The sequence below is a fragment of the Balearica regulorum genome, chromosome 1 (assembly GCF_011004875.1).
Source record: "Balearica regulorum gibbericeps isolate bBalReg1 chromosome 1, bBalReg1.pri, whole genome shotgun sequence".
NCBI lineage: Eukaryota > Metazoa > Chordata > Aves > Gruiformes > Gruidae > Balearica > Balearica regulorum.
Window position 1 is genome coordinate 196,891,839 of NC_046184.1, and position 17,967 is coordinate 196,909,805.

Here is a 17,967-nt window from a genome sequence, read left to right on the forward strand (position 1 = left end):
ATAAACTGAAGACAGCCCTGGCTACAGATAGTGAGGTGGTAGTCAGGCTTCTACAGAGACCCCAGGCAGCATTTTCTTTCCCTTCTGTCCAGTGTGCTGTGGGAAAAGGCTTTCTTTGTAATTCTTTAAAATACTGTTTTTTACTTCTAATTCAGGTGTGGAAACACAAAATGGTAGTGGATCATTAATGTTTCCAACCTCTAACTCTTCTGCTCTTGGCTTGATTCAATGTGAGTAATTATGGTAGTTTCTACACTCATTGTATAGATGATCAGCACAGTGTGAAAATAACTGTTTAGCAGAAGTGCCGGCTTGGCTGGTGTTTTTTTGGCTACCTGAGTTTGCCTGCTTGCTTAAACCATAGCTCTTTATTAATACAGCTTGATTTATGTGATTACCTGAATGGTGGGGGAGGTGACTCAAAAGTATTTTATAGGTTGAAAGCAAACTTGCCTATTGACTTGTAAAAACATAGGGATACAGATGGGGTGTGATGACAAGGGTTTGAATGCTGTGTCTATACTTCTGAGGTTGCTAAACTGACATGAATACTTCTCCAAATATACACTCAATGAGGATTGGTTTATTTTGCTTAAAGCAAGAATGTTCTACAGATCTGGCTTTCATGTAAATACAATTCCTTGATGTTTCTGACGAATGCAGGAATCTACTGACATCAGTGGCTTATACTGAACGTATGACAGTACTGTACTGAAACTTTTTTCTAGTGCATGCAGTAAAAATGGCCAGTTAAGTGATTTGAGCCGCTCACTTGTTGTATATGTTAACATTGATGCAAAAGTAGTTGGAACTCCTGGTTTCTTGATCCAGGAAGCACAAAAATGCTGAAATAAACTTAAGCATATGTGTAATTGTCTCCAAATTTAAGTGCATTGCAATTACTGTTGTAACTGTTGGTCTGTGTAATATACTTACTCAAGGCCTGGTAGTGCATCCTGGTGCAAGTCTGACATCTGAATCAGGACTCCCAAGTTCAGTGGCTTGAGTGGAAGATAGGGGCAGAGTAGCAGTCAGGAAGGATGAAATTCTGCTTGTATGCTTTTAATGGATCTTGAATCCAGAAATCTTGTTGAAAAGCTTCTCATCAGAACAGAAGTTGATGGCTTCATCTATTAGGGAGGTCCCAAAAGATGCATTCTGTTATCCAGAAAATCCTCAGTTCAGAGTCTTGTCTTCCATACAGGCAAAAGTTAAATTCTGCTAGAAAGTAGGAAGAGCAAAAAGCTTTCATTGTTTGCTTTTAAACCATACAGGATCTTAAAACTCAAGCTAACTGGTGAGAACAAATTTCTTGTTTCATAATGCAGAAGCACTGCCACTAGGAATTTAGCACTGAAGACTGTAAAAAGGCTTCTAGTAGCACCACAAGTCGTGTGTTAACCAGGCTGTTGTTTTTCTGTAGTCCCAGACTCTCCTGTCAGTGTCTGCAGAATGCTTGCTGGTGACAAAATTGTAGGCACAGTCTGAATTCTTCTTTAGTTTCAGCTGTATGTTGCATTACATGAAGTACAGTGCATTGCTGTCTTGGCTTGTAAATAGGTAGTGTGCAAGCCACTTGCAATTTAGAGGTGTTAATGCTTTTTGAATGCGTGGGGAGATTCTCACTGGTGCTTAATGAGTCCCTCCTGCTGAAATAGGAGTTGCTGGTATTACTAGCCAATTAGTATTGACCCTTGTAACATGAAAATCCCAGTAGCGTTCACTATGATCTGCAGTTTAAAATGTGAATGGTAGTCTGCTATGTGTAAGTGTATTTATCTGCACTTAATGCTGCAGACCAGTGTCCTCGTTTCAGCTGGGGTAGAGTTAAATTTTCTTCTTAGCAGCTGGTATAGTGCTGTGTTTTGGATTTAGGATGAGAATAATGTTGATAACATGCTGATGTTTAGTTGTTGCCAAGCAGTCAAGGACTTTTCAGCTTCTCATGCTGCCCTGCCAACAAGAAGGCTGGGGGTGTCCCAGAAGCTGGGAGGGTGCACAGCCAGGACAGCTGACGCCAACTGGCCAAAGGGATATCCCATACCGTATGATGTCATGCTCAGTATATTACTGGGCGGTGGGCTGGGGAGGCAGTCTGGCTCAAAAACTAGCTGAGTATTGGCTTTGGTTGGTGAGCAATTGTGCTGTGCATCACTTGTTTTATATATACTTTTATTATTATTTTCTTCCTTTTCTGTCCTGTTAAACTGTCTTTATCTCAACCCATGACTTTTACCATTTTTTTTCCCCTCAATTCTCTTCCCCCATCCCACTGTGGGTGGAGTGGGGAGCAAGTGGACGGCTGTGTAGTTGTTCTGGCTGCCGGCTGGGTTACACCACAACACTAGCATTCCTCTTGCACTAAAATGTACCTTTGCTTTTTAGGGAAAACTGCCCCTACTTGTGCTCAACTTATTCTCGGTAGAGTTCAGACACTGTGACCACTTGTGCTAGTGTTTGTATTACATTTGGAGATCTCTTCTGTTGTCATGTGAACAGATCTCTTGCCTGACTGCAGAAAAGCATTTTGGAATTCTTCAAAGGGATGTATTATTATATTTTGAGTGGTATCATATATTAACTGATCCTGTGCCAACTCTTCAATTCTAGGTAGATACTGTTCTTAACTGAAAAGAAATACTCAATGTTATGTACTTCTTGTAAATCAGCAAATAATTTTCCTGCAGTGCAGTTGTTGCTGATACTGTAATCTATCACAATGAAAAAGGCTTGGGTACAGCTATAAAAGGATTATTTCAGCTATTAAAACTCACTAAAATTGGTATCATATGCCTAGTGTTGATGTTGTGTTTCCAGATTGTGCCAATGTATTTGAAGTTGCTGCATCTTTGATCTTAGTGGACTACTCCTAGGGCCAGAGCCCCTGGGCAGTTAAACTGTTGAATTTTGCCTAGATGAAATGTCTGGATGAGAAATAAAGCAGATGTGAGAGAGTTCTAGTGCCCTTCCACCTGATGATGCATGCTGAGCTCTCTGGCATACTGAAATTTTTTTTTTCATGTCATGATTGATTTAATACATCAGTAGTAGCAACACAGCAGGGGAATTTATCTAAAAAGAGGAAGAAGACCCAGTTTAAATCACTATTTAAGCGACGTTAAGACACTGGAGCTAAAGCTTAAATGCAGTTTGACAATGCAAACAAAGCTGCTTTCCCATGTATTTGTTGAATAAATATTGGCCCATGTTCAGCAGTGCGTATTCCCTTTTGACTCTGCATTTCTACTTATTCCTCCACTGTTGGTGACCTGTCCAGAGAAGTATGTGAACAGGAAGAGACTAAATGGTTTTGGTGATTCTGTGTGTAGTTTGAGGGTAGAATCAAAGCAGGTGTCTTTCAGGAGTTGGACTACAATAAATTCCACTTTCTGAGGTCTCTTGCTGTTTACAGTAGTGTGCATAGTCTTCTGCTCAGTGCTACAGACCTCACTGTCTGACTGCTGGTGGCTTGTAGAAAAGAGTATGAAATTCCCTTGAATTGACCTAAGTGGAGCTTCAGAACTGTAATAACTGCTTTACAAATAGTTTCTGTGGACTCAGAAGATATTTATTCAGTTTTCAGAGAAATGTAAGTGTTCATTTCTTCTACCACCCCCCTGTTTGTCACTAGAACAATAGCTGCTTAAATTGTGGTGACACTTGGAATTAAATAATGGCTTTAAAACCGAAGTTAGCACTCTGGCTTTTAGACAGCCACTTATGTGATTTGTGACTTATGTGACTTGTTTTGTTATTTTTTAGTTGTCTTCATACCAATGCTGCAAAGCCTATTTTGGATTTGCACAGTAACTGAACGTGTTACTAAACTTCCTTTATTAGACAGTAGTATTTCCAGGTTAACTGTTCCAGTCAGTTGTAGTGTAGTGAGTTGTACTCACCAGGAGGGCTACTGAAAAGCGAGGGCTTATTTCTATAGAGGCGACCTGACAATATCAGAGCATGCTGGAACAGTATCATGCCTACAGAGCTTTTAGTGCTGTTTCTAAACAGTCTTTGTCTAATGTATTTGTTACTGAAAAATAGCCAGGAGGCTCTTCCCCTTTCTGTAGGGTTTGTGTGAATAGAGAACAAATGGAAAGGCCTCTTCTGTTTGCATGCTTTAGGAAAAACCTCCAGGGTACAGGATTTGGAAACAAAAATGCTATCACTTCTATTAAATGTACCCACGAGGTCTTGTTTTTAGGTTAAACTGAGTGTGAGCAGTTTTGCTAATGCCTGCTCTGTATTAAGGCTGCCATGAGCACTACTGTAAGAGGCCTTTCTAGTGGAAGTAATACTTGCTTTGGCAACATCAATTACATTAGTTTTTGCAGTCTTTCACTGCCTATGTATGGCAAAAGTCTTGCTGATACTGGAGTAATTTGGCACAAGATACTTTAGGGTAGGAATTCTGAAGAATCATAACACAGGAGTTGATCTTGCTGAACTGGAGAGTAGTGATTGTCATGCCTCAGTAGACAGTGGTTCATAATGCATTTTAATGTACTTCTGTCTTAAAAATGGTCTATACAAAGATAATCAAAATAAAGCACTCTGAGATAAGCTTGTTGCTAATGCAGTTTCAGAGGAAGCGCAGCTAGCTCAGCCAAGCTGGGTTTGTCAGTCTGAACATCTTGCTCCTGAAATGGAACTTGTGCATTAGGTAGATAACACTACTTGCCAGCAGAAGCAATGGTAATCAATGAATATTGCAGTTATCACCCTGCCTTTTTATTAGGCTTTGGTGTAGGACACACACTAATGATGTGCATTACTGTAAAATAATAATATAAGAACACATTTGAGATGTCTATGCTAATTTATGTCCCCTTGTGTAAAATGCTCTTAAACCTCAGTGGTTGGTTGTCTAGTTGACAGCTTGTTTGCTTCTCTCTTTTTTTTTTTTTTTAATTTGGTTATGTATGAGGTCTTGAATTTAACTTGAAATAAACTCTTCAGAAGAGCTTCAGTGTCTTACTACAGCAGATCCAAACCATTCTGGCCCACAAAAATCAAGTTCTGGTGGAACTTGACCTGCAGGGGAGTTTGTGGGCTGGCTTGATATGTCCTGAGTCTTACACCTGTATGAAACAATCTTTTTCTTCCCAAATCATATGATTTGAGAAAAGAAGGCTCAGATACTAAGATATGATCAGTTCCTCCTGTTACAAAGGAGGGGAAGAACAAGTCTTTCAAACATGCAGTGGTGCTTTTAGTGGCTTCTGATGGGAGGCCATACTGTAAAGGAAAGAATTGTTGCACTGAGGGAGATGAGGGGAAGTGATGAGATCCTTTAGATGAAAACTGTCCCACTGGTAAGAGTTTCACTAGTTACTGGGCACTGCAATTTTAAGCTGCTAAAGGTGTTTTCTGTTTGCTGCCAAAGTTCAGATGGATTAATATAGCTGAATACTCACAATCAGTTTTACTGTCTGTGTGGATAATTTAGGACAACAGATTTATCCCTCTCAGAGCATTGCAATAACTTTGTTGGGAAAAATCTTTTTCGGATTTGATGTTTCAGTGGCTAGGCAGATGAATGTCCTTTAAACAAAGTTATGACCTGTTTTAGCTTTTGATGATAGATGAACTTGTATGTGCAAGATGTCATGGTAACTATAGAGAAGCTGTAGGGTGGTACAGGAAGAGATGGAAACAAACCAGGCACTTGGACTATGGACAGTGGTTGCTCCAGGGCTGGCTGACAGATACTCTGATGGGATGGCTCTTGGTTCTTTGTCTTGTTCTGGTCAGGTATTTTGGCTTGAAGCAATAATATCTTGCAGGATTCAAGTCATGCACTTTTTACAGTGCAAGAGCAAGTCTGGCTCCTTTTGCATTCCTCTATTCTCATCTGAGCTAAGTCTGTCTCAAACTGTGGAGTATTTAAGCATCACATGCCATTTTCTTAGCTGATGGAAGTGTACAGGCCATACAGAGCAGTGAAATGCTTACTGGCTAAAGCCTTCATCTGCAGGAACTGTAGTCTGAGGAGCTTTGCCCTGTGATACGAATCCTTCAGTTAGATTGGGGGCTGCACAGGTTCAGACAGAAGTTACTGCCTCCTAGAATCAACCAGCTTTGGTTAGGACCCAGTTTCCAGTCAACCAGTAATCATTGCATAGGTGTAAAGTAATTGGTCCTTAAAAACCTTCATGATGTATTCCTTGGAATTTTTAAATGTAAATTTATGAATGGAATTTGTAAATTTTTGTCTCTTTAGCAAGTTTCATGATTAAAATACACTATCTTCCATATGCTGTAAGGAGGTAATGGTCTTTTGGCAGTGGCATGGTTACAACACTAAAAAGCTTGTTTGTGACACCTGGATATGTAACAACTCAGTGTTCTGCATAGCAGTGTTTGGTGAGATGCTCCTATGAATGAGTTTTCTCTGTACTCAGTGTAATAACTGCCTGGTTTTTGTGTTAATGTAGTTAAATATCACTTGAAATATGTAAAGCTTGCTGCTGTGCCTCCGACAGCAATGGTGACTGTCTGGAGGTAGCTTGTTTTATACTGCTTCTGTATCAGAGAGCTACAGCAGAATGTCTGAAGCTGATGTCAGTCTTGCCATTAAAAGAAGTATCATGTGCCTGCAGGACCTTAGATACACACAGTTTCAGTGAAGACAGTATTTGAGCCCTTGATGCAAGCATCTTGGCGTTTTATTTTTTCTTCCTTCTCTGTTACAGGGCACCTGATCTTTTGTGTATGTTAATGGCTCCTTGGTGAGAGAAGAGTTCAAGTCCTTAACACTTTAATTACCCAGCCCCTCTGTTGTGGTTCAGATGTCTATGCCTGGCTTTTTTACTAATTGTTCCTGCAAACTGATGTGTGTAAAAGCGCTAACATCAAGCAATACTAATTTTTCAGCTCTCAGATTTGAGAATATTTCAAGTATGTGAACTGTGGAATGGATAGCTGTAGGTAAATGCTGCCTTGGAAAGGACAGTTTGTTGCACTTATCACCCCTGGAAATGAGGCCACGTGTGCCTCAAGGAGGTCTTGTTTTCTTTGTCGTGATTATTCTGAAGGTGAAGTTCATCTCAGAGTTGTCAGTGTAAATTCTCAAGGAAGGGGTGGAAGTGCTTTAGATAGCTCTACGTTTTCCCAGTCAGCTGTATTTGGCTGCACATTGCCAGCACGCACTGCTCATGGAAGTAACCTCTCTGCATCTGTTACTGGCAGCCTTTTGCCTCTTCAAGGATGATGCACTAGAGTAAAACATGACTTTATGAAAAGTTTTTAGGAAACAGGGAAAATGGCAGCTATGGGAGTTGCCATGTAAAATTTCCATGTTAATAAATGGAGGAGCTATACTGGAAAACTACTGCTGAGTTTCTCAGTGTGCAGTTTGCTACTTTTTATTTGAGTTATCAAAATAACTAATTAATCCTTGGTACTTCAGTAACATGGTAATGATTTAAGGTACATGAATAACACCAACTTTTTTCAAATTATACAGTGATTGCTTTCAGAAAAATCTCTGCACTGCTCTCAAAACAGTGGTGCCAGACTTTCAGCTGTACTGATGTGTATCCAAACTCATTTAACAGGGTTTGGTAGTGTTCCTCCTGACTTGCACAGTAGTGTAACATGAAACATGACTTACATGAATTAAATTGCAGATATAGAAGAGACATCTCTTGTAATGTTTGCACAGCTGTTCAAACAGCCAACTTGTGTAGTTAAGCAAGGTTTGCATAGTTAACAGCTGTTGCTTTAGGAAAAACCAGTTTGTTGTTTTGGTTTCCTACATATGCTTTCCCCTCTTCCCCCTGCCACAACCTGGTCTGTGAGCTGCAGACCTAGTGTTCCTGGAGTTGGATACCAGGCACTTCTTTGAAGATAAGATGGCTCTGATTGGGGCTAGGCATTGCAGATGTTTATCTTTGCTGACTAAAGTTGTGCTATGAATGAGCTGCCTGAATTTTCTACCTGTTCACCTGTAGATTGTAACTTCTTTAAGCTTTGATTATCCTGAAGTCATCTGCAATGCATCTATCTGGGAGGGAGCACAAAGCTTTTTTTATTTGTAAGTATAGTATTTGTCCTTTAGAGAGCTGTTCTTCAAAGCCAAATTAATCAAATACTCTTGGCTATAAGCGCTTAGAGTATTAGTTAGGTTTTCATAAGTTCTTTTTGAATAACATGCAACTCTTATACATAAACATGATGACTGTTCTGGGTCTGCGTGGTAACAGCTGAGTGTGCCCCTTTGTAATTAGAACTGTACCTGTTTTCTGTAGGCATCTGTCGTGTTACTTAAGCAATGGATGCAGTGACTTAATATGTATAAAGCTCATTCAAAAGAGCCTTACTCTAATGATTGTGTTAATGTCAATGCAGTAAGAATATTGTTTGCACCGGTTAGCTGTAAAGTCAGTAAATGGTAGAATGTTGTTTAATATATGTTTCAGATTGCTATGGCTGCATTAGAGCAAGAATTTGTCTGATGACTATGTGCTATCCAATGGAATACTATTTTGATACAAAAATCTGCCAACTCTTGATTTCTAATTAGTATTGATGGCGAATTTGCTTGTTGGGTAGGTCTAAACTATTAACTTGATTAACCCCTATTTTTAAAGTCACAAGGTGCTTCTGAGACATGTATGTGTAATTATGTTCTATATTATATCTATATTACATGTGGGACCAAGTGAATGTGGCTTAAAACAAAAATACAGTTGGAAGAAATCAATAGTGCTTAAAGGAAACAATTTATCTTCATTTATACAATAAGTATACTACATTACATGGTGTAAACCCAGATGCGTGTTTTCACTCAGCTTAGTTGGTGTAATTTATGTTGAGGTATGACCACCTGCAACTTCTGTAAAATATCATGCTGAGTATTTTATTACATGATTCTGCTGAGCAGTAGTAGCAATAGGAAATCTGTAGTCTGTACGCTAGAAATGCTGTCATGTTGCCTCTTTTAGAGAGCTAGTTAAAGTAATAACTGATTTGCATCAAAAGTAATAGGGGCTTATAATTGCTTGAATAGGAAACTAGGTAAAATTGAAATATAACTACCACAGTCTAATAAGATGGGATCTTAGCTGTTTTTTAATTGATCATTTTGTTTAACTTGCCCCACTGATTCTATTCTAATGTCCAAAATGGAGCTTCATATAACACTGTGTCACGGTTGTGTCCCTTGTTACTGTTTGATTCTGGAAGGTGTGGCAGTATATCATAAATGGAGAATCATGGAATGGTTTGGGTTGGAAGGGACCTTAAAGATCATCTGCGGGCAGGGACACCCTCCAATAGACCACATTGCCCAAAGCCTCATCCAACCTGGTCTTAAACACTTCCAGGGAGGGGGCATTCACAGCTTCTCTGGGCAACCTGCTCCAGTCCCTCACCACCCTCACAGGGAAGAATTTCTTCCTAACATCTAATCTAAATTGAGCCTCCTTCAGCTTGAACCCATTACCCCTTGTCCTGTCACTACACTCCCTGATAAACAGTCCCTCACCATCTTTCCTGTAGGCCCCCTTCAGGTACTGGAAGGCTGCTCTAAGGTGTCCCTGGAGCCTTCTCTTCTCCAGGCTGAACAACCCCAACTCTCTCAGCCTGTCTTCACAGGAGAGGTGCTCCAGCCCTCTGATCATCTTCATGGCCCTCTGGACTCGCTCCAACAGCTCCATGTCCTTCTTGTACTGGGGCCCCCAGAGCTGGATGCAGTACTTCTGGTGGCATCTCATGTGAGCAGAGGGGCAGAATCCCCTCCCTCGACCTGCTGGTCATGCTTCTTTTGATGCGGCCCAGGACGTGGTTGGCTTTTTGGGCTGCAAGTGCGCATTGCTGGCTCATGTTGAGCTTTTCATCAACCAGCACCCCCAAGCCCTTCTCCTCAGGGCTGCTCAGCCTGTAGTTGTGCTTGGGATTGCTTTGACCCATGTGCCGAACCTTGTACTTGGCCTTACTGAACTTCATGTGGTTTGCATGAGATCCCCCTCTCATGCTTGTCTAGATCCCTCTAGATGGCATCCCTTCTTTCCAGTGTGTTGACTACACAGCTTGGTGTTGTCAGCAAACTTGCTGAGGGTGCACTCAATCTCACTGTCCACGTTGCCATGATTATACTAGTCCTTCATGATTTGTGAATAATAATGCCATGGATTTCAGTTGATCTGAAATTCTTATTGGTAGGAGAGAACAAAAAAAAGCATTTTTCATAGAGGACCAGCCTTCATGGAAGAGAGTTCTAGGAGACTTCAATAAAACAGTATCTTGCCTGTGTTTGAGGAATCGTGTTAGCGCTTCAGCAAACAATTGTTCTTCTTTATTGAAAGGAGTATCTTAGGGCTCTCTGTTCCTTAAAAATATCAGCTGCCTTAAAAAAAAAAACCAAACAACTAAACCCCCCCCCCCAAAAAACCAAGAAAAAAACGATACCCCAAAACACAAACAAAAACTCCTGTCACAGGTTGTTTGGCTCTTGCAGAGCTTAAAATTTGGTGTCTGGGGGAAGACACCTGAACTACAGCTGCAAGCACTTGGTTCTTGAAGCTCCAACTCATGCTGATGCCTGGTAGTTAACAGTGAGGGAAGGTGCTGTGCTAATTTGGCAGGGGAAAGTAAGGTGTAGTTGCTCTTCTTACTCTAAAAATACTTTTTTTCCTGGTATAATGGAACACTATGTACTACTAGATAGACTCTCTCTCATACAGCTCAGACTGTGCAAGGAAACTCATCATGCTGTAGAACTTTTCTCAAGAAGGCATGTAAATGTCTTGAGTTGTAACTAACGTGTTCGGAAAACAAGGACTTGCACGGAAGAGTCTTAATCTCTTATCTTTTTGCTATCTCAACAACATGGGTGTGGCATATAGAACTCATTTAAAAATTGTACAGTTAGGTCTTGTCATCTCTGTTTTTTTCCTGAAGTTGTACGCATGCCCATCATGGGTTTGATGTGAGGAAGACAAATCATGCGGGTTGTTGAGACTAGTCTGTGCAGCGTATTTTTGTTTTAAGGTAGAACAACTAGTAATATAACTTCTCAGGGAAAATAGCCAGGAAAGATTAATCTGAAAAAGTGTATATTGTTCTGGAGGATTATGAATAACTGGATACAGTGGTTCTGAACTGGGAAATGAGGCATTTTAAAAATGCAGAATTTCTAATTTCTCTTATGTTAAGTTCTGCCTCCCCCAACACTTGAATCTGTGTTTTGATAAGGGGTAAGTGTTTGGAACTGAGGTAAAAGGTTGCGTGTTCATGGTGCTGAAGTTTGGACAGATAATAAATTATCTGGTGGTTTATCCAGTAATAAAGGTAGCAGTGATTAAAGCGGGACTGTCAGCCTTCTGGGTTTGTGTGATACCTCTGCTCTGTGCAGCTCTTCCTCATGCTGCAGGCAACTTCTTCCGTATTCTATATTTGTCTGTACTATGCGATCTTTCTAATGGTGACTTTTAGAAGCCTATTTGAAACTTTTTTGGTCATAATCCCTATGTGATTTTCTAATGAAATACTAAAATAAAAATCTTTTAACTTGCAGCACAGCCAAGTACAGCGTGGTGACATTTCTACCTCGATTCCTGTATGAGCAGATAAGAAAAGCTGCAAATGCATTCTTCCTCTTCATTGCCTTACTGCAGGTATTGTTTTATTGGTTTGCCTTGATGATAAAATGAGATTTTAATGCAGTAAAAGCTGTTTTGGTTGTTATGCTTAACTGCGAAGAAATTCTTAGACACATTTTAATAGTAATATTAAAGAGGTATGTATTTTATAATTGAAATTAGATGGCAATTTAGAGACTTTTTCCAATCTAATTTGTAAAATCAAGCTGCTTGTATTTACTTACTAAGAATAAAAGCGTTAGTGTCATAGAATATGGAGCTATTTATTGGCCATACTGAGAAAAGCCTGAGCGAGTTCTTGTGGAACTGCTGACTGTTTAGATAGTCCAGATTATCACTGCTTCTAGTTGAATTACATCACTTGAATGTTTTTTCTTGTGAAGAGAGGAGAAACAGAGTAAAAGGCAGGTACAACAACTTCATCTTCAAACTTTATGGTAGTAGTTTCTTCAAATCTGCTGAGAGCTTAGGCTAGTTTGCCCGCTGAAATTGGGTGTCAGTCAGGCACAAATCAGAAAGCTGTGTGTTCTCTTTTGAGAGCTTTGCATAAAGCTGTAAATCTGCTAAAAATGAATTTTAAAAACAAATATAAAATGTGTATCTCTTCTCCCTCTGTTCACAGCAAATTCCAGATGTCTCTCCAACAGGAAGATATACCACCTTGGTGCCATTGCTATTTATTTTAACAGTTGCTGGCATCAAAGAAATCATAGAAGACTATGTGAGTATGATTATGGGTAAGGCTATGCTAAAGACAGTGTTTCAGAAAAGCCACAAAATGCCACAGAGGTGTGCGTCTCTAAAGTCTATTGAGTCATTGCTGAACAGCAGCAAAATATTCTTTAGACTTTCAAAGCTCTGAAATGGACTAGGATTTCTGTAGCATACTGAGATAAATTGACTGTTTTCATTATAGATAGTCAACAAGGAAACAGTAGCAGTCAGGACACTTGTTTCTACCTTTTCAAACTTGTTTATTCATTCTTTTACTAAGAAGGCCTGGCTAGAAAGACACTGTAGAGTCCTGTCATATGTGGCTTTTTTTTAAGTTGGTCCTGAAAATGGGAGGAGGGGGTGGAAAGCAACTTTAGCATAGAGCAAACTGTTTTGGGGAAAATCTGCACTAACTTACTTGGACACTGTTTATAATAGAGGTCTTTCTGCTTTGCAAAATTCTGATGAATAAATTAACTTAGAAATGAGTCTCTATAAACAGCACATAGAATGTATAGCGCAGCTGTCATCTAAATACACTGTTCCTCGTTGTTCCTCTTGTTTCTCTTCTAAAACCCAGTTTGGAGACAGGTTTTTTGCTGTTGAGCCAGGCTTGAGCCTGACTTTCAATATGGGGACTCTTACTGTAAAATTAAATTATATTCTTTTACAAGCCATTTGGATTTAGATGATCTGTGTGGCTTTTTAAAAAAAATTGTAATAGAGGCAAAAATGACCCAATATGTCATCGTGCAGTTTGTCATGTCTCTAGCTCTAATGGTTTTGCAATCTGTAATGAAGTGTAATGAGGTGTAATAAAATGTTGTTTCCTTGCAGAAAAGGCATAAGGCAGACAGTGCAGTGAATAAAAAGAAAACAATAGGTAAGACTAAAGAGTCTTTAAGTTGAAATATTTAAAGTGCAAATAGTGAATGTGAAAACAGTTACTTTTGAACAATTCTATTGCTTAAACAGTCATGACAGTGGGGAATGTGTGTCTTTTTGGACTGGGTAGTTACTGTATGTTAGGATTTTACTTTACCAAATGTTTTAGGCTGATGCTGATAGTGTGACACTTGAAGGTGAGGCATGGGGGGAATTATTAGAATTAATAAGTTTGTATAATTTTAAGGTTGTCCAAAGTGATACAGTTCTCAGCTTTTCCTAGAAAACCAAGCAGTTTTCTCCCCTGTCAAACTACTGTGACTATTCAAAAAAAAACACAACCACACACACCCCCTAGCAAACACAAAAAACCCCCCAAAATAAGAAAAACCCCATAAAACAAACACTCCTCCCTCCAAAAAAAAAAAAAAAAACCCAACTAACAAAAACCCCCAACAATCCCTTGAAATGCTAAAAGTTGATGTCAAAGGAATTTTATTTTTGTAAATGCTGCTTCCCTTAAAATATAGAAAGAGCTCTGGATATTTTGTGGATTTGCTTTCCTGAAGTGCCACTGAGAGAATTTAACATTGATATCCTCTGAATGCCTACATGTATCCCTAATGTATTGACGCTACTTGGCACTGAATACCTGAAGACATCACTTTCCTTTTCATCTTCCTTAACTGAAAAATTGTGCAGAAAATAGGAAGAGTTTATTGATGGTTATCCTATGGTCAGTCTGTGCTGCAGTCTTGGGATCTCTGTGTTCCCATGTTGGGCAACTCCTTCACTGCTCCTCTGTGGGGATCTGCAGATGAAACAGAAAACAAAGGGATGTGACCTTTGAGTAGATCCCCTTCCTCTCAAACACATTTAGCTTCAGTGTCAAGAAGCAAGAAAAACACGTAAGGGAACATGGGGAACTGAACAACCTGCTAGCTCCACACTTCAGTTAACAGGCATAATGTTTGCAGGATTATTTGCAGTGAGATATTTTTCCTTTATGCTTGAGAAGCTAAGTTGATTCTTGATATTGTATATTAATGAATATCAAAAAGTGTTGCTTTACTAGTTCTTCAAGGTAATTTCTCTACAAGAGTCTGGGAAGATCTTTCAAGTGGGAGTACACTGTATTAGTCATGAGAAATCAGCTATGTAGCACAACAGGCCTTGTTAAAGGTAATATGAAAGACTGCTCTTTTGAAGGTCACATAAGCAGTTCTAATTAATTTGTAGTTAGAGAACGTGCTAACAAGGGAAATTTATCACAGTAATGGTGGAGAGACAAACTTAAAGAACAGAAGGTATTCTTATGCAGCTAAGTGGAACTTAGCACTTGAAAAATTATTTTAGTTCAGGCTTTATATTTTACATTTGAGTGAGTACTCTAAATACAATTATCAAAATGGTACTTAAAGCTCTATCCTTGTATTTCTTAAAAGGAAGGCTAAAGATGTTCATTCTTGAGACTTGTATTATGAGAATGAAAAGGTAATTTATGTTCAGGGTGGAATTAGATTAATTCAATTTAGGTTCTGTATACACCTTTAGGTTCCTCTTAGAGCTGAGTGAGATCTAGTCAGTGCAAGCAGTACAGAGGGCAGTTCCACTCAAAAGTAAACATGCTGGCTGCTTAGTTAGGTTCTGAACTACACTGATTGCGATGACTAGATGCTTGCTTCAGTAATATGCATGTAGGCTTTGCATTTGTCTTCATGTTTCGTTTTATTGAGTGGTAGAGTAGCTTCAAAGCACATTTCCTGTTTGTTTACCATTAAAAACGTTGTTTTGCTTTGCGGAGTTGCTTTGGTATGTAGGAATTAAATTCCCTTTGGAGGAAATGAAATTGAAATTTCTGCTCCGGGGGAGCACTGCACATCTCCGTTAGGAGCTGGAGTGTGTTAGGCTCTGAGCCAGTGTCTCATGTCTTGGACAGCTTCACATGGTGTGTAGGGAGGTGACATTGAATGTAGAGACCAGACTAAGGGTAATCCCAGGCAAAGCCCTTAAGCAGCGTATTGCATAGATGTAGAGAGCTCAGGAATAACTTTTCTGATGTGTTCATCCTCTCATTGCCAAACTAGAGAATAAGCCATGAGCATTTAATACTGAATGGGATGCCCTCAAATAGTAGACAGGCACAGGGCTAGCAAATCATCTCGAACTGGTGAGAAATGCTTGCCCTTCAGAAGCAGCACTTCAAATGGCCCTACACATATAAGTGTGAGTGACAGCATTATGTCCTAGATCTAGAACATCAATACACTGTTTTTTAGTCTTAAAAAGACTTAGAGAAGGTTTATATTGAAACTCTGTTTTTGAGTAGGAGCAGTCTTTTTAGGTACTTGTTCTTTGTTACTTTAACCAAATACCTTTTGACAATGAACAATTCATCAATTTTATCCTCCTATAAATATTCTCTAAAAGATAGTCCTTTCTGTCTTTTGGAGTACTTCTGTAAAACTGGATTAACCAGAGTAAAAGGTGCAAAATTGCAGCCCCAAAATGTCTCAATTGTTTTATGTCTAATGGAAGCTTTCTCTTTAGATTGTGGTGTTATGAGTTTAAAAAAAATAGTTGCTTCAGTAATTTGCTTGACTAATTAATTTTAATAGCTAAATTGATTGCAGTAAGCATGAAAGCTAAATTGTTTTCTTAAATAAATTGTCTGAGACCAAGTTCATGGTACTCAAAGCTACAAAATATCTTCATTGCATGTCAACTGTTTGCTGAAACATCTCCAAAATTTTCTGGTGGAACAGGGAGCTGTTTAAAGGAAGGCCCAGGAGAGGCTAAGTGTTGCAATTCCTCTCTGAGGTTTTGGGGTTTGAGTCAAGGCTGCAGGTACGGGGATTTTTCACTCGAGATTCTGGGCTCAGTCCTTCTCCTGAGTTCTGAACTAAGCAGAGCTCAATTCAAGCACAGCTTAGAAGAAGGAAGGGGTGCAACAAAACTGTTCTTCCCCTGAACTGCATATACTTGTTTTAGTGGATGCTCAGCAGTTTGGATGCATTACTAGCAGTGCTGTTGTTGCTGCCCACCCATTTTTTTGTTGAATAGTTTACTTCACTGTGATCCATCCGCTGTAGTATTAAATCTCAGGATTTAGTGCTCAAAACTGTGTGGCCTAGGGACAGGAATCAAGAGGTGGGTTTCTTGTGCTTGATCTGGTCTGACAAATCCTGTGTTTCTGTTTGGGGAGTGCCCTAACCTGAGTAGGGTGGCTGAGGCTGTATTCAGCAGAGTTGTATTTTCTGGGAATTTGATACTGTTTTCAAATGAGCTATGCATGTGAATTACATAGAATTGAGGAGAAAATTTATTTGAAGTAGAGGACTGGCCTCTTTGACTTTCATCTATTGTGCACTACACTTTTGAACATCTTTAAAAACTGACTGCGACTGCTTTCAGTGAAGGCTTTAGGTTTGTTTAGGTGTACTTGGTACGCTCAGACCTGGACTAGATTTGGTTGCTCAGCAATGATTTGACATAAATTTTTGACCTTGCTGGTAGGCTAGAGTAGTATTAAGTATGTATAGAAGCATCTAGAGGAACTACTTGGGTGGAAAAGCATGTTCCAGAATAGATGACAGAGTGTGCTAAGACAGCAGTATAGGACTTGGGTGCTACAGAAGTCAAGGCCTGTTTCAGTACCTTGTTTCCTTTTTTGTTTCAATGTGAGCTTCAGCATTTAGGATTCTTCTTCTGCCAAAGCTGATCTTTGCTTTTCAGTTGGACTTTGAGCCTGCTTGACAATTAAGCCTCAGCCCTTATTAGGGTAGTTTATATTGTAGCGAGGTTGAATATGTCAGAATCAAAACATAATGAATAAAATGCAACGAAAAAGGTGAGAAGTAAAAATTCTGTGGTTGTCATACTTAGAGTAAAGATGCTTCCTGTTATTGGTTGGCAGTGGGTAATAATGCCCTTTGTTTCAAGGAAGGTCACTTCCCAAACAAGTACCAACACTGCCCACCTACATGTTGGTATGAAATGATGCCAAGAAGAAATCAGGCCACCAACTGTTGTCTAGCAGGTGATTAAAACAATACAATGTAAATACTAAGGGCAGATCTTTCCTCTTTCTTGGATGCACGTGCCTACAGCTGTGGACAAAAATGTGGTTCCAGCTTCTGCAAAGTACTTTTCTGATGTGTGTTAGTTCCCATTTTGGTCAATGTTCATTACTGCTAATTGTAATTGTTTTGTTTTGAAATTTGTCCAAATCTTGGGTAGTTAATCTAACTCTAAACTTTCTTTCCAGTTCTAAGAAATGGGATGTGGCAGAACATTATATGGAAAGAGGTAAATAAAATTGGGGATGGGAGGGAATGGAAGATGATGTTCAAGAATTACTTTTGCTGGAATAAATTTGGAGGCCTAGAGTTAATGCACACTATGTGAGCATTCCCTGTGACTTGGTTGGGAGGGATCCTTCCTGTTGCAATAGTGAAAATTGCATCTGAGTACCTGTCTTTAAATCCTAGTACTATGTTTCTGTCAAATGCTAACGAACTGTTATAAGTGTTCTTGCTTGGACAGTTAATATGCTCCAGGGTATAAACAGTGTGGGTTTTTTCAGTCCGCATCTAGAAGAGTAACTTTCACTGCAATGTTGTACCTCTCCTGAAAGTGGAACAGAGACTTATTTTGCTGCTAAAAGGTTCTTAGGTTTTGAGGCTAATTAGTAAGCTGTTTGCTCAAGTAAGGAACACAAGCTCTGCTGCTACCTTAGGCACTCAGGACCCATGTTCTGTGA

The 17,967-nt window shown here is 39.4% G+C and overlaps 1 protein-coding gene across 5 annotated transcripts in view; it reads left to right on the forward strand.

The window, feature by feature from the left end:
* ATP8A2 (ATPase phospholipid transporting 8A2) overlaps positions 1-17,967 on the forward strand; it is a 340,357-nt gene that overhangs the window by 43,154 nt on the left and 279,236 nt on the right. For 3 of the 5 annotated variants that reach the window (XM_075742143.1, XM_075742141.1, XM_075742144.1), the window contains exons 3-6: positions 11,522-11,621; positions 12,229-12,327; positions 13,158-13,203; positions 17,473-17,513. In XM_075742143.1, coding sequence (XP_075598258.1) covers positions 11,522-11,621; positions 12,229-12,327; positions 13,158-13,203; positions 17,473-17,513 — 286 coding nt within the window. Of the gene's footprint in view, positions 1-11,521; positions 11,622-12,228; positions 12,328-13,157; positions 13,204-16,325; positions 16,356-17,472; positions 17,514-17,967 lie in introns of those variants that run through there. The other 2 variants (XM_075742145.1, XM_075742146.1) reach the window with 2 other exon arrangements.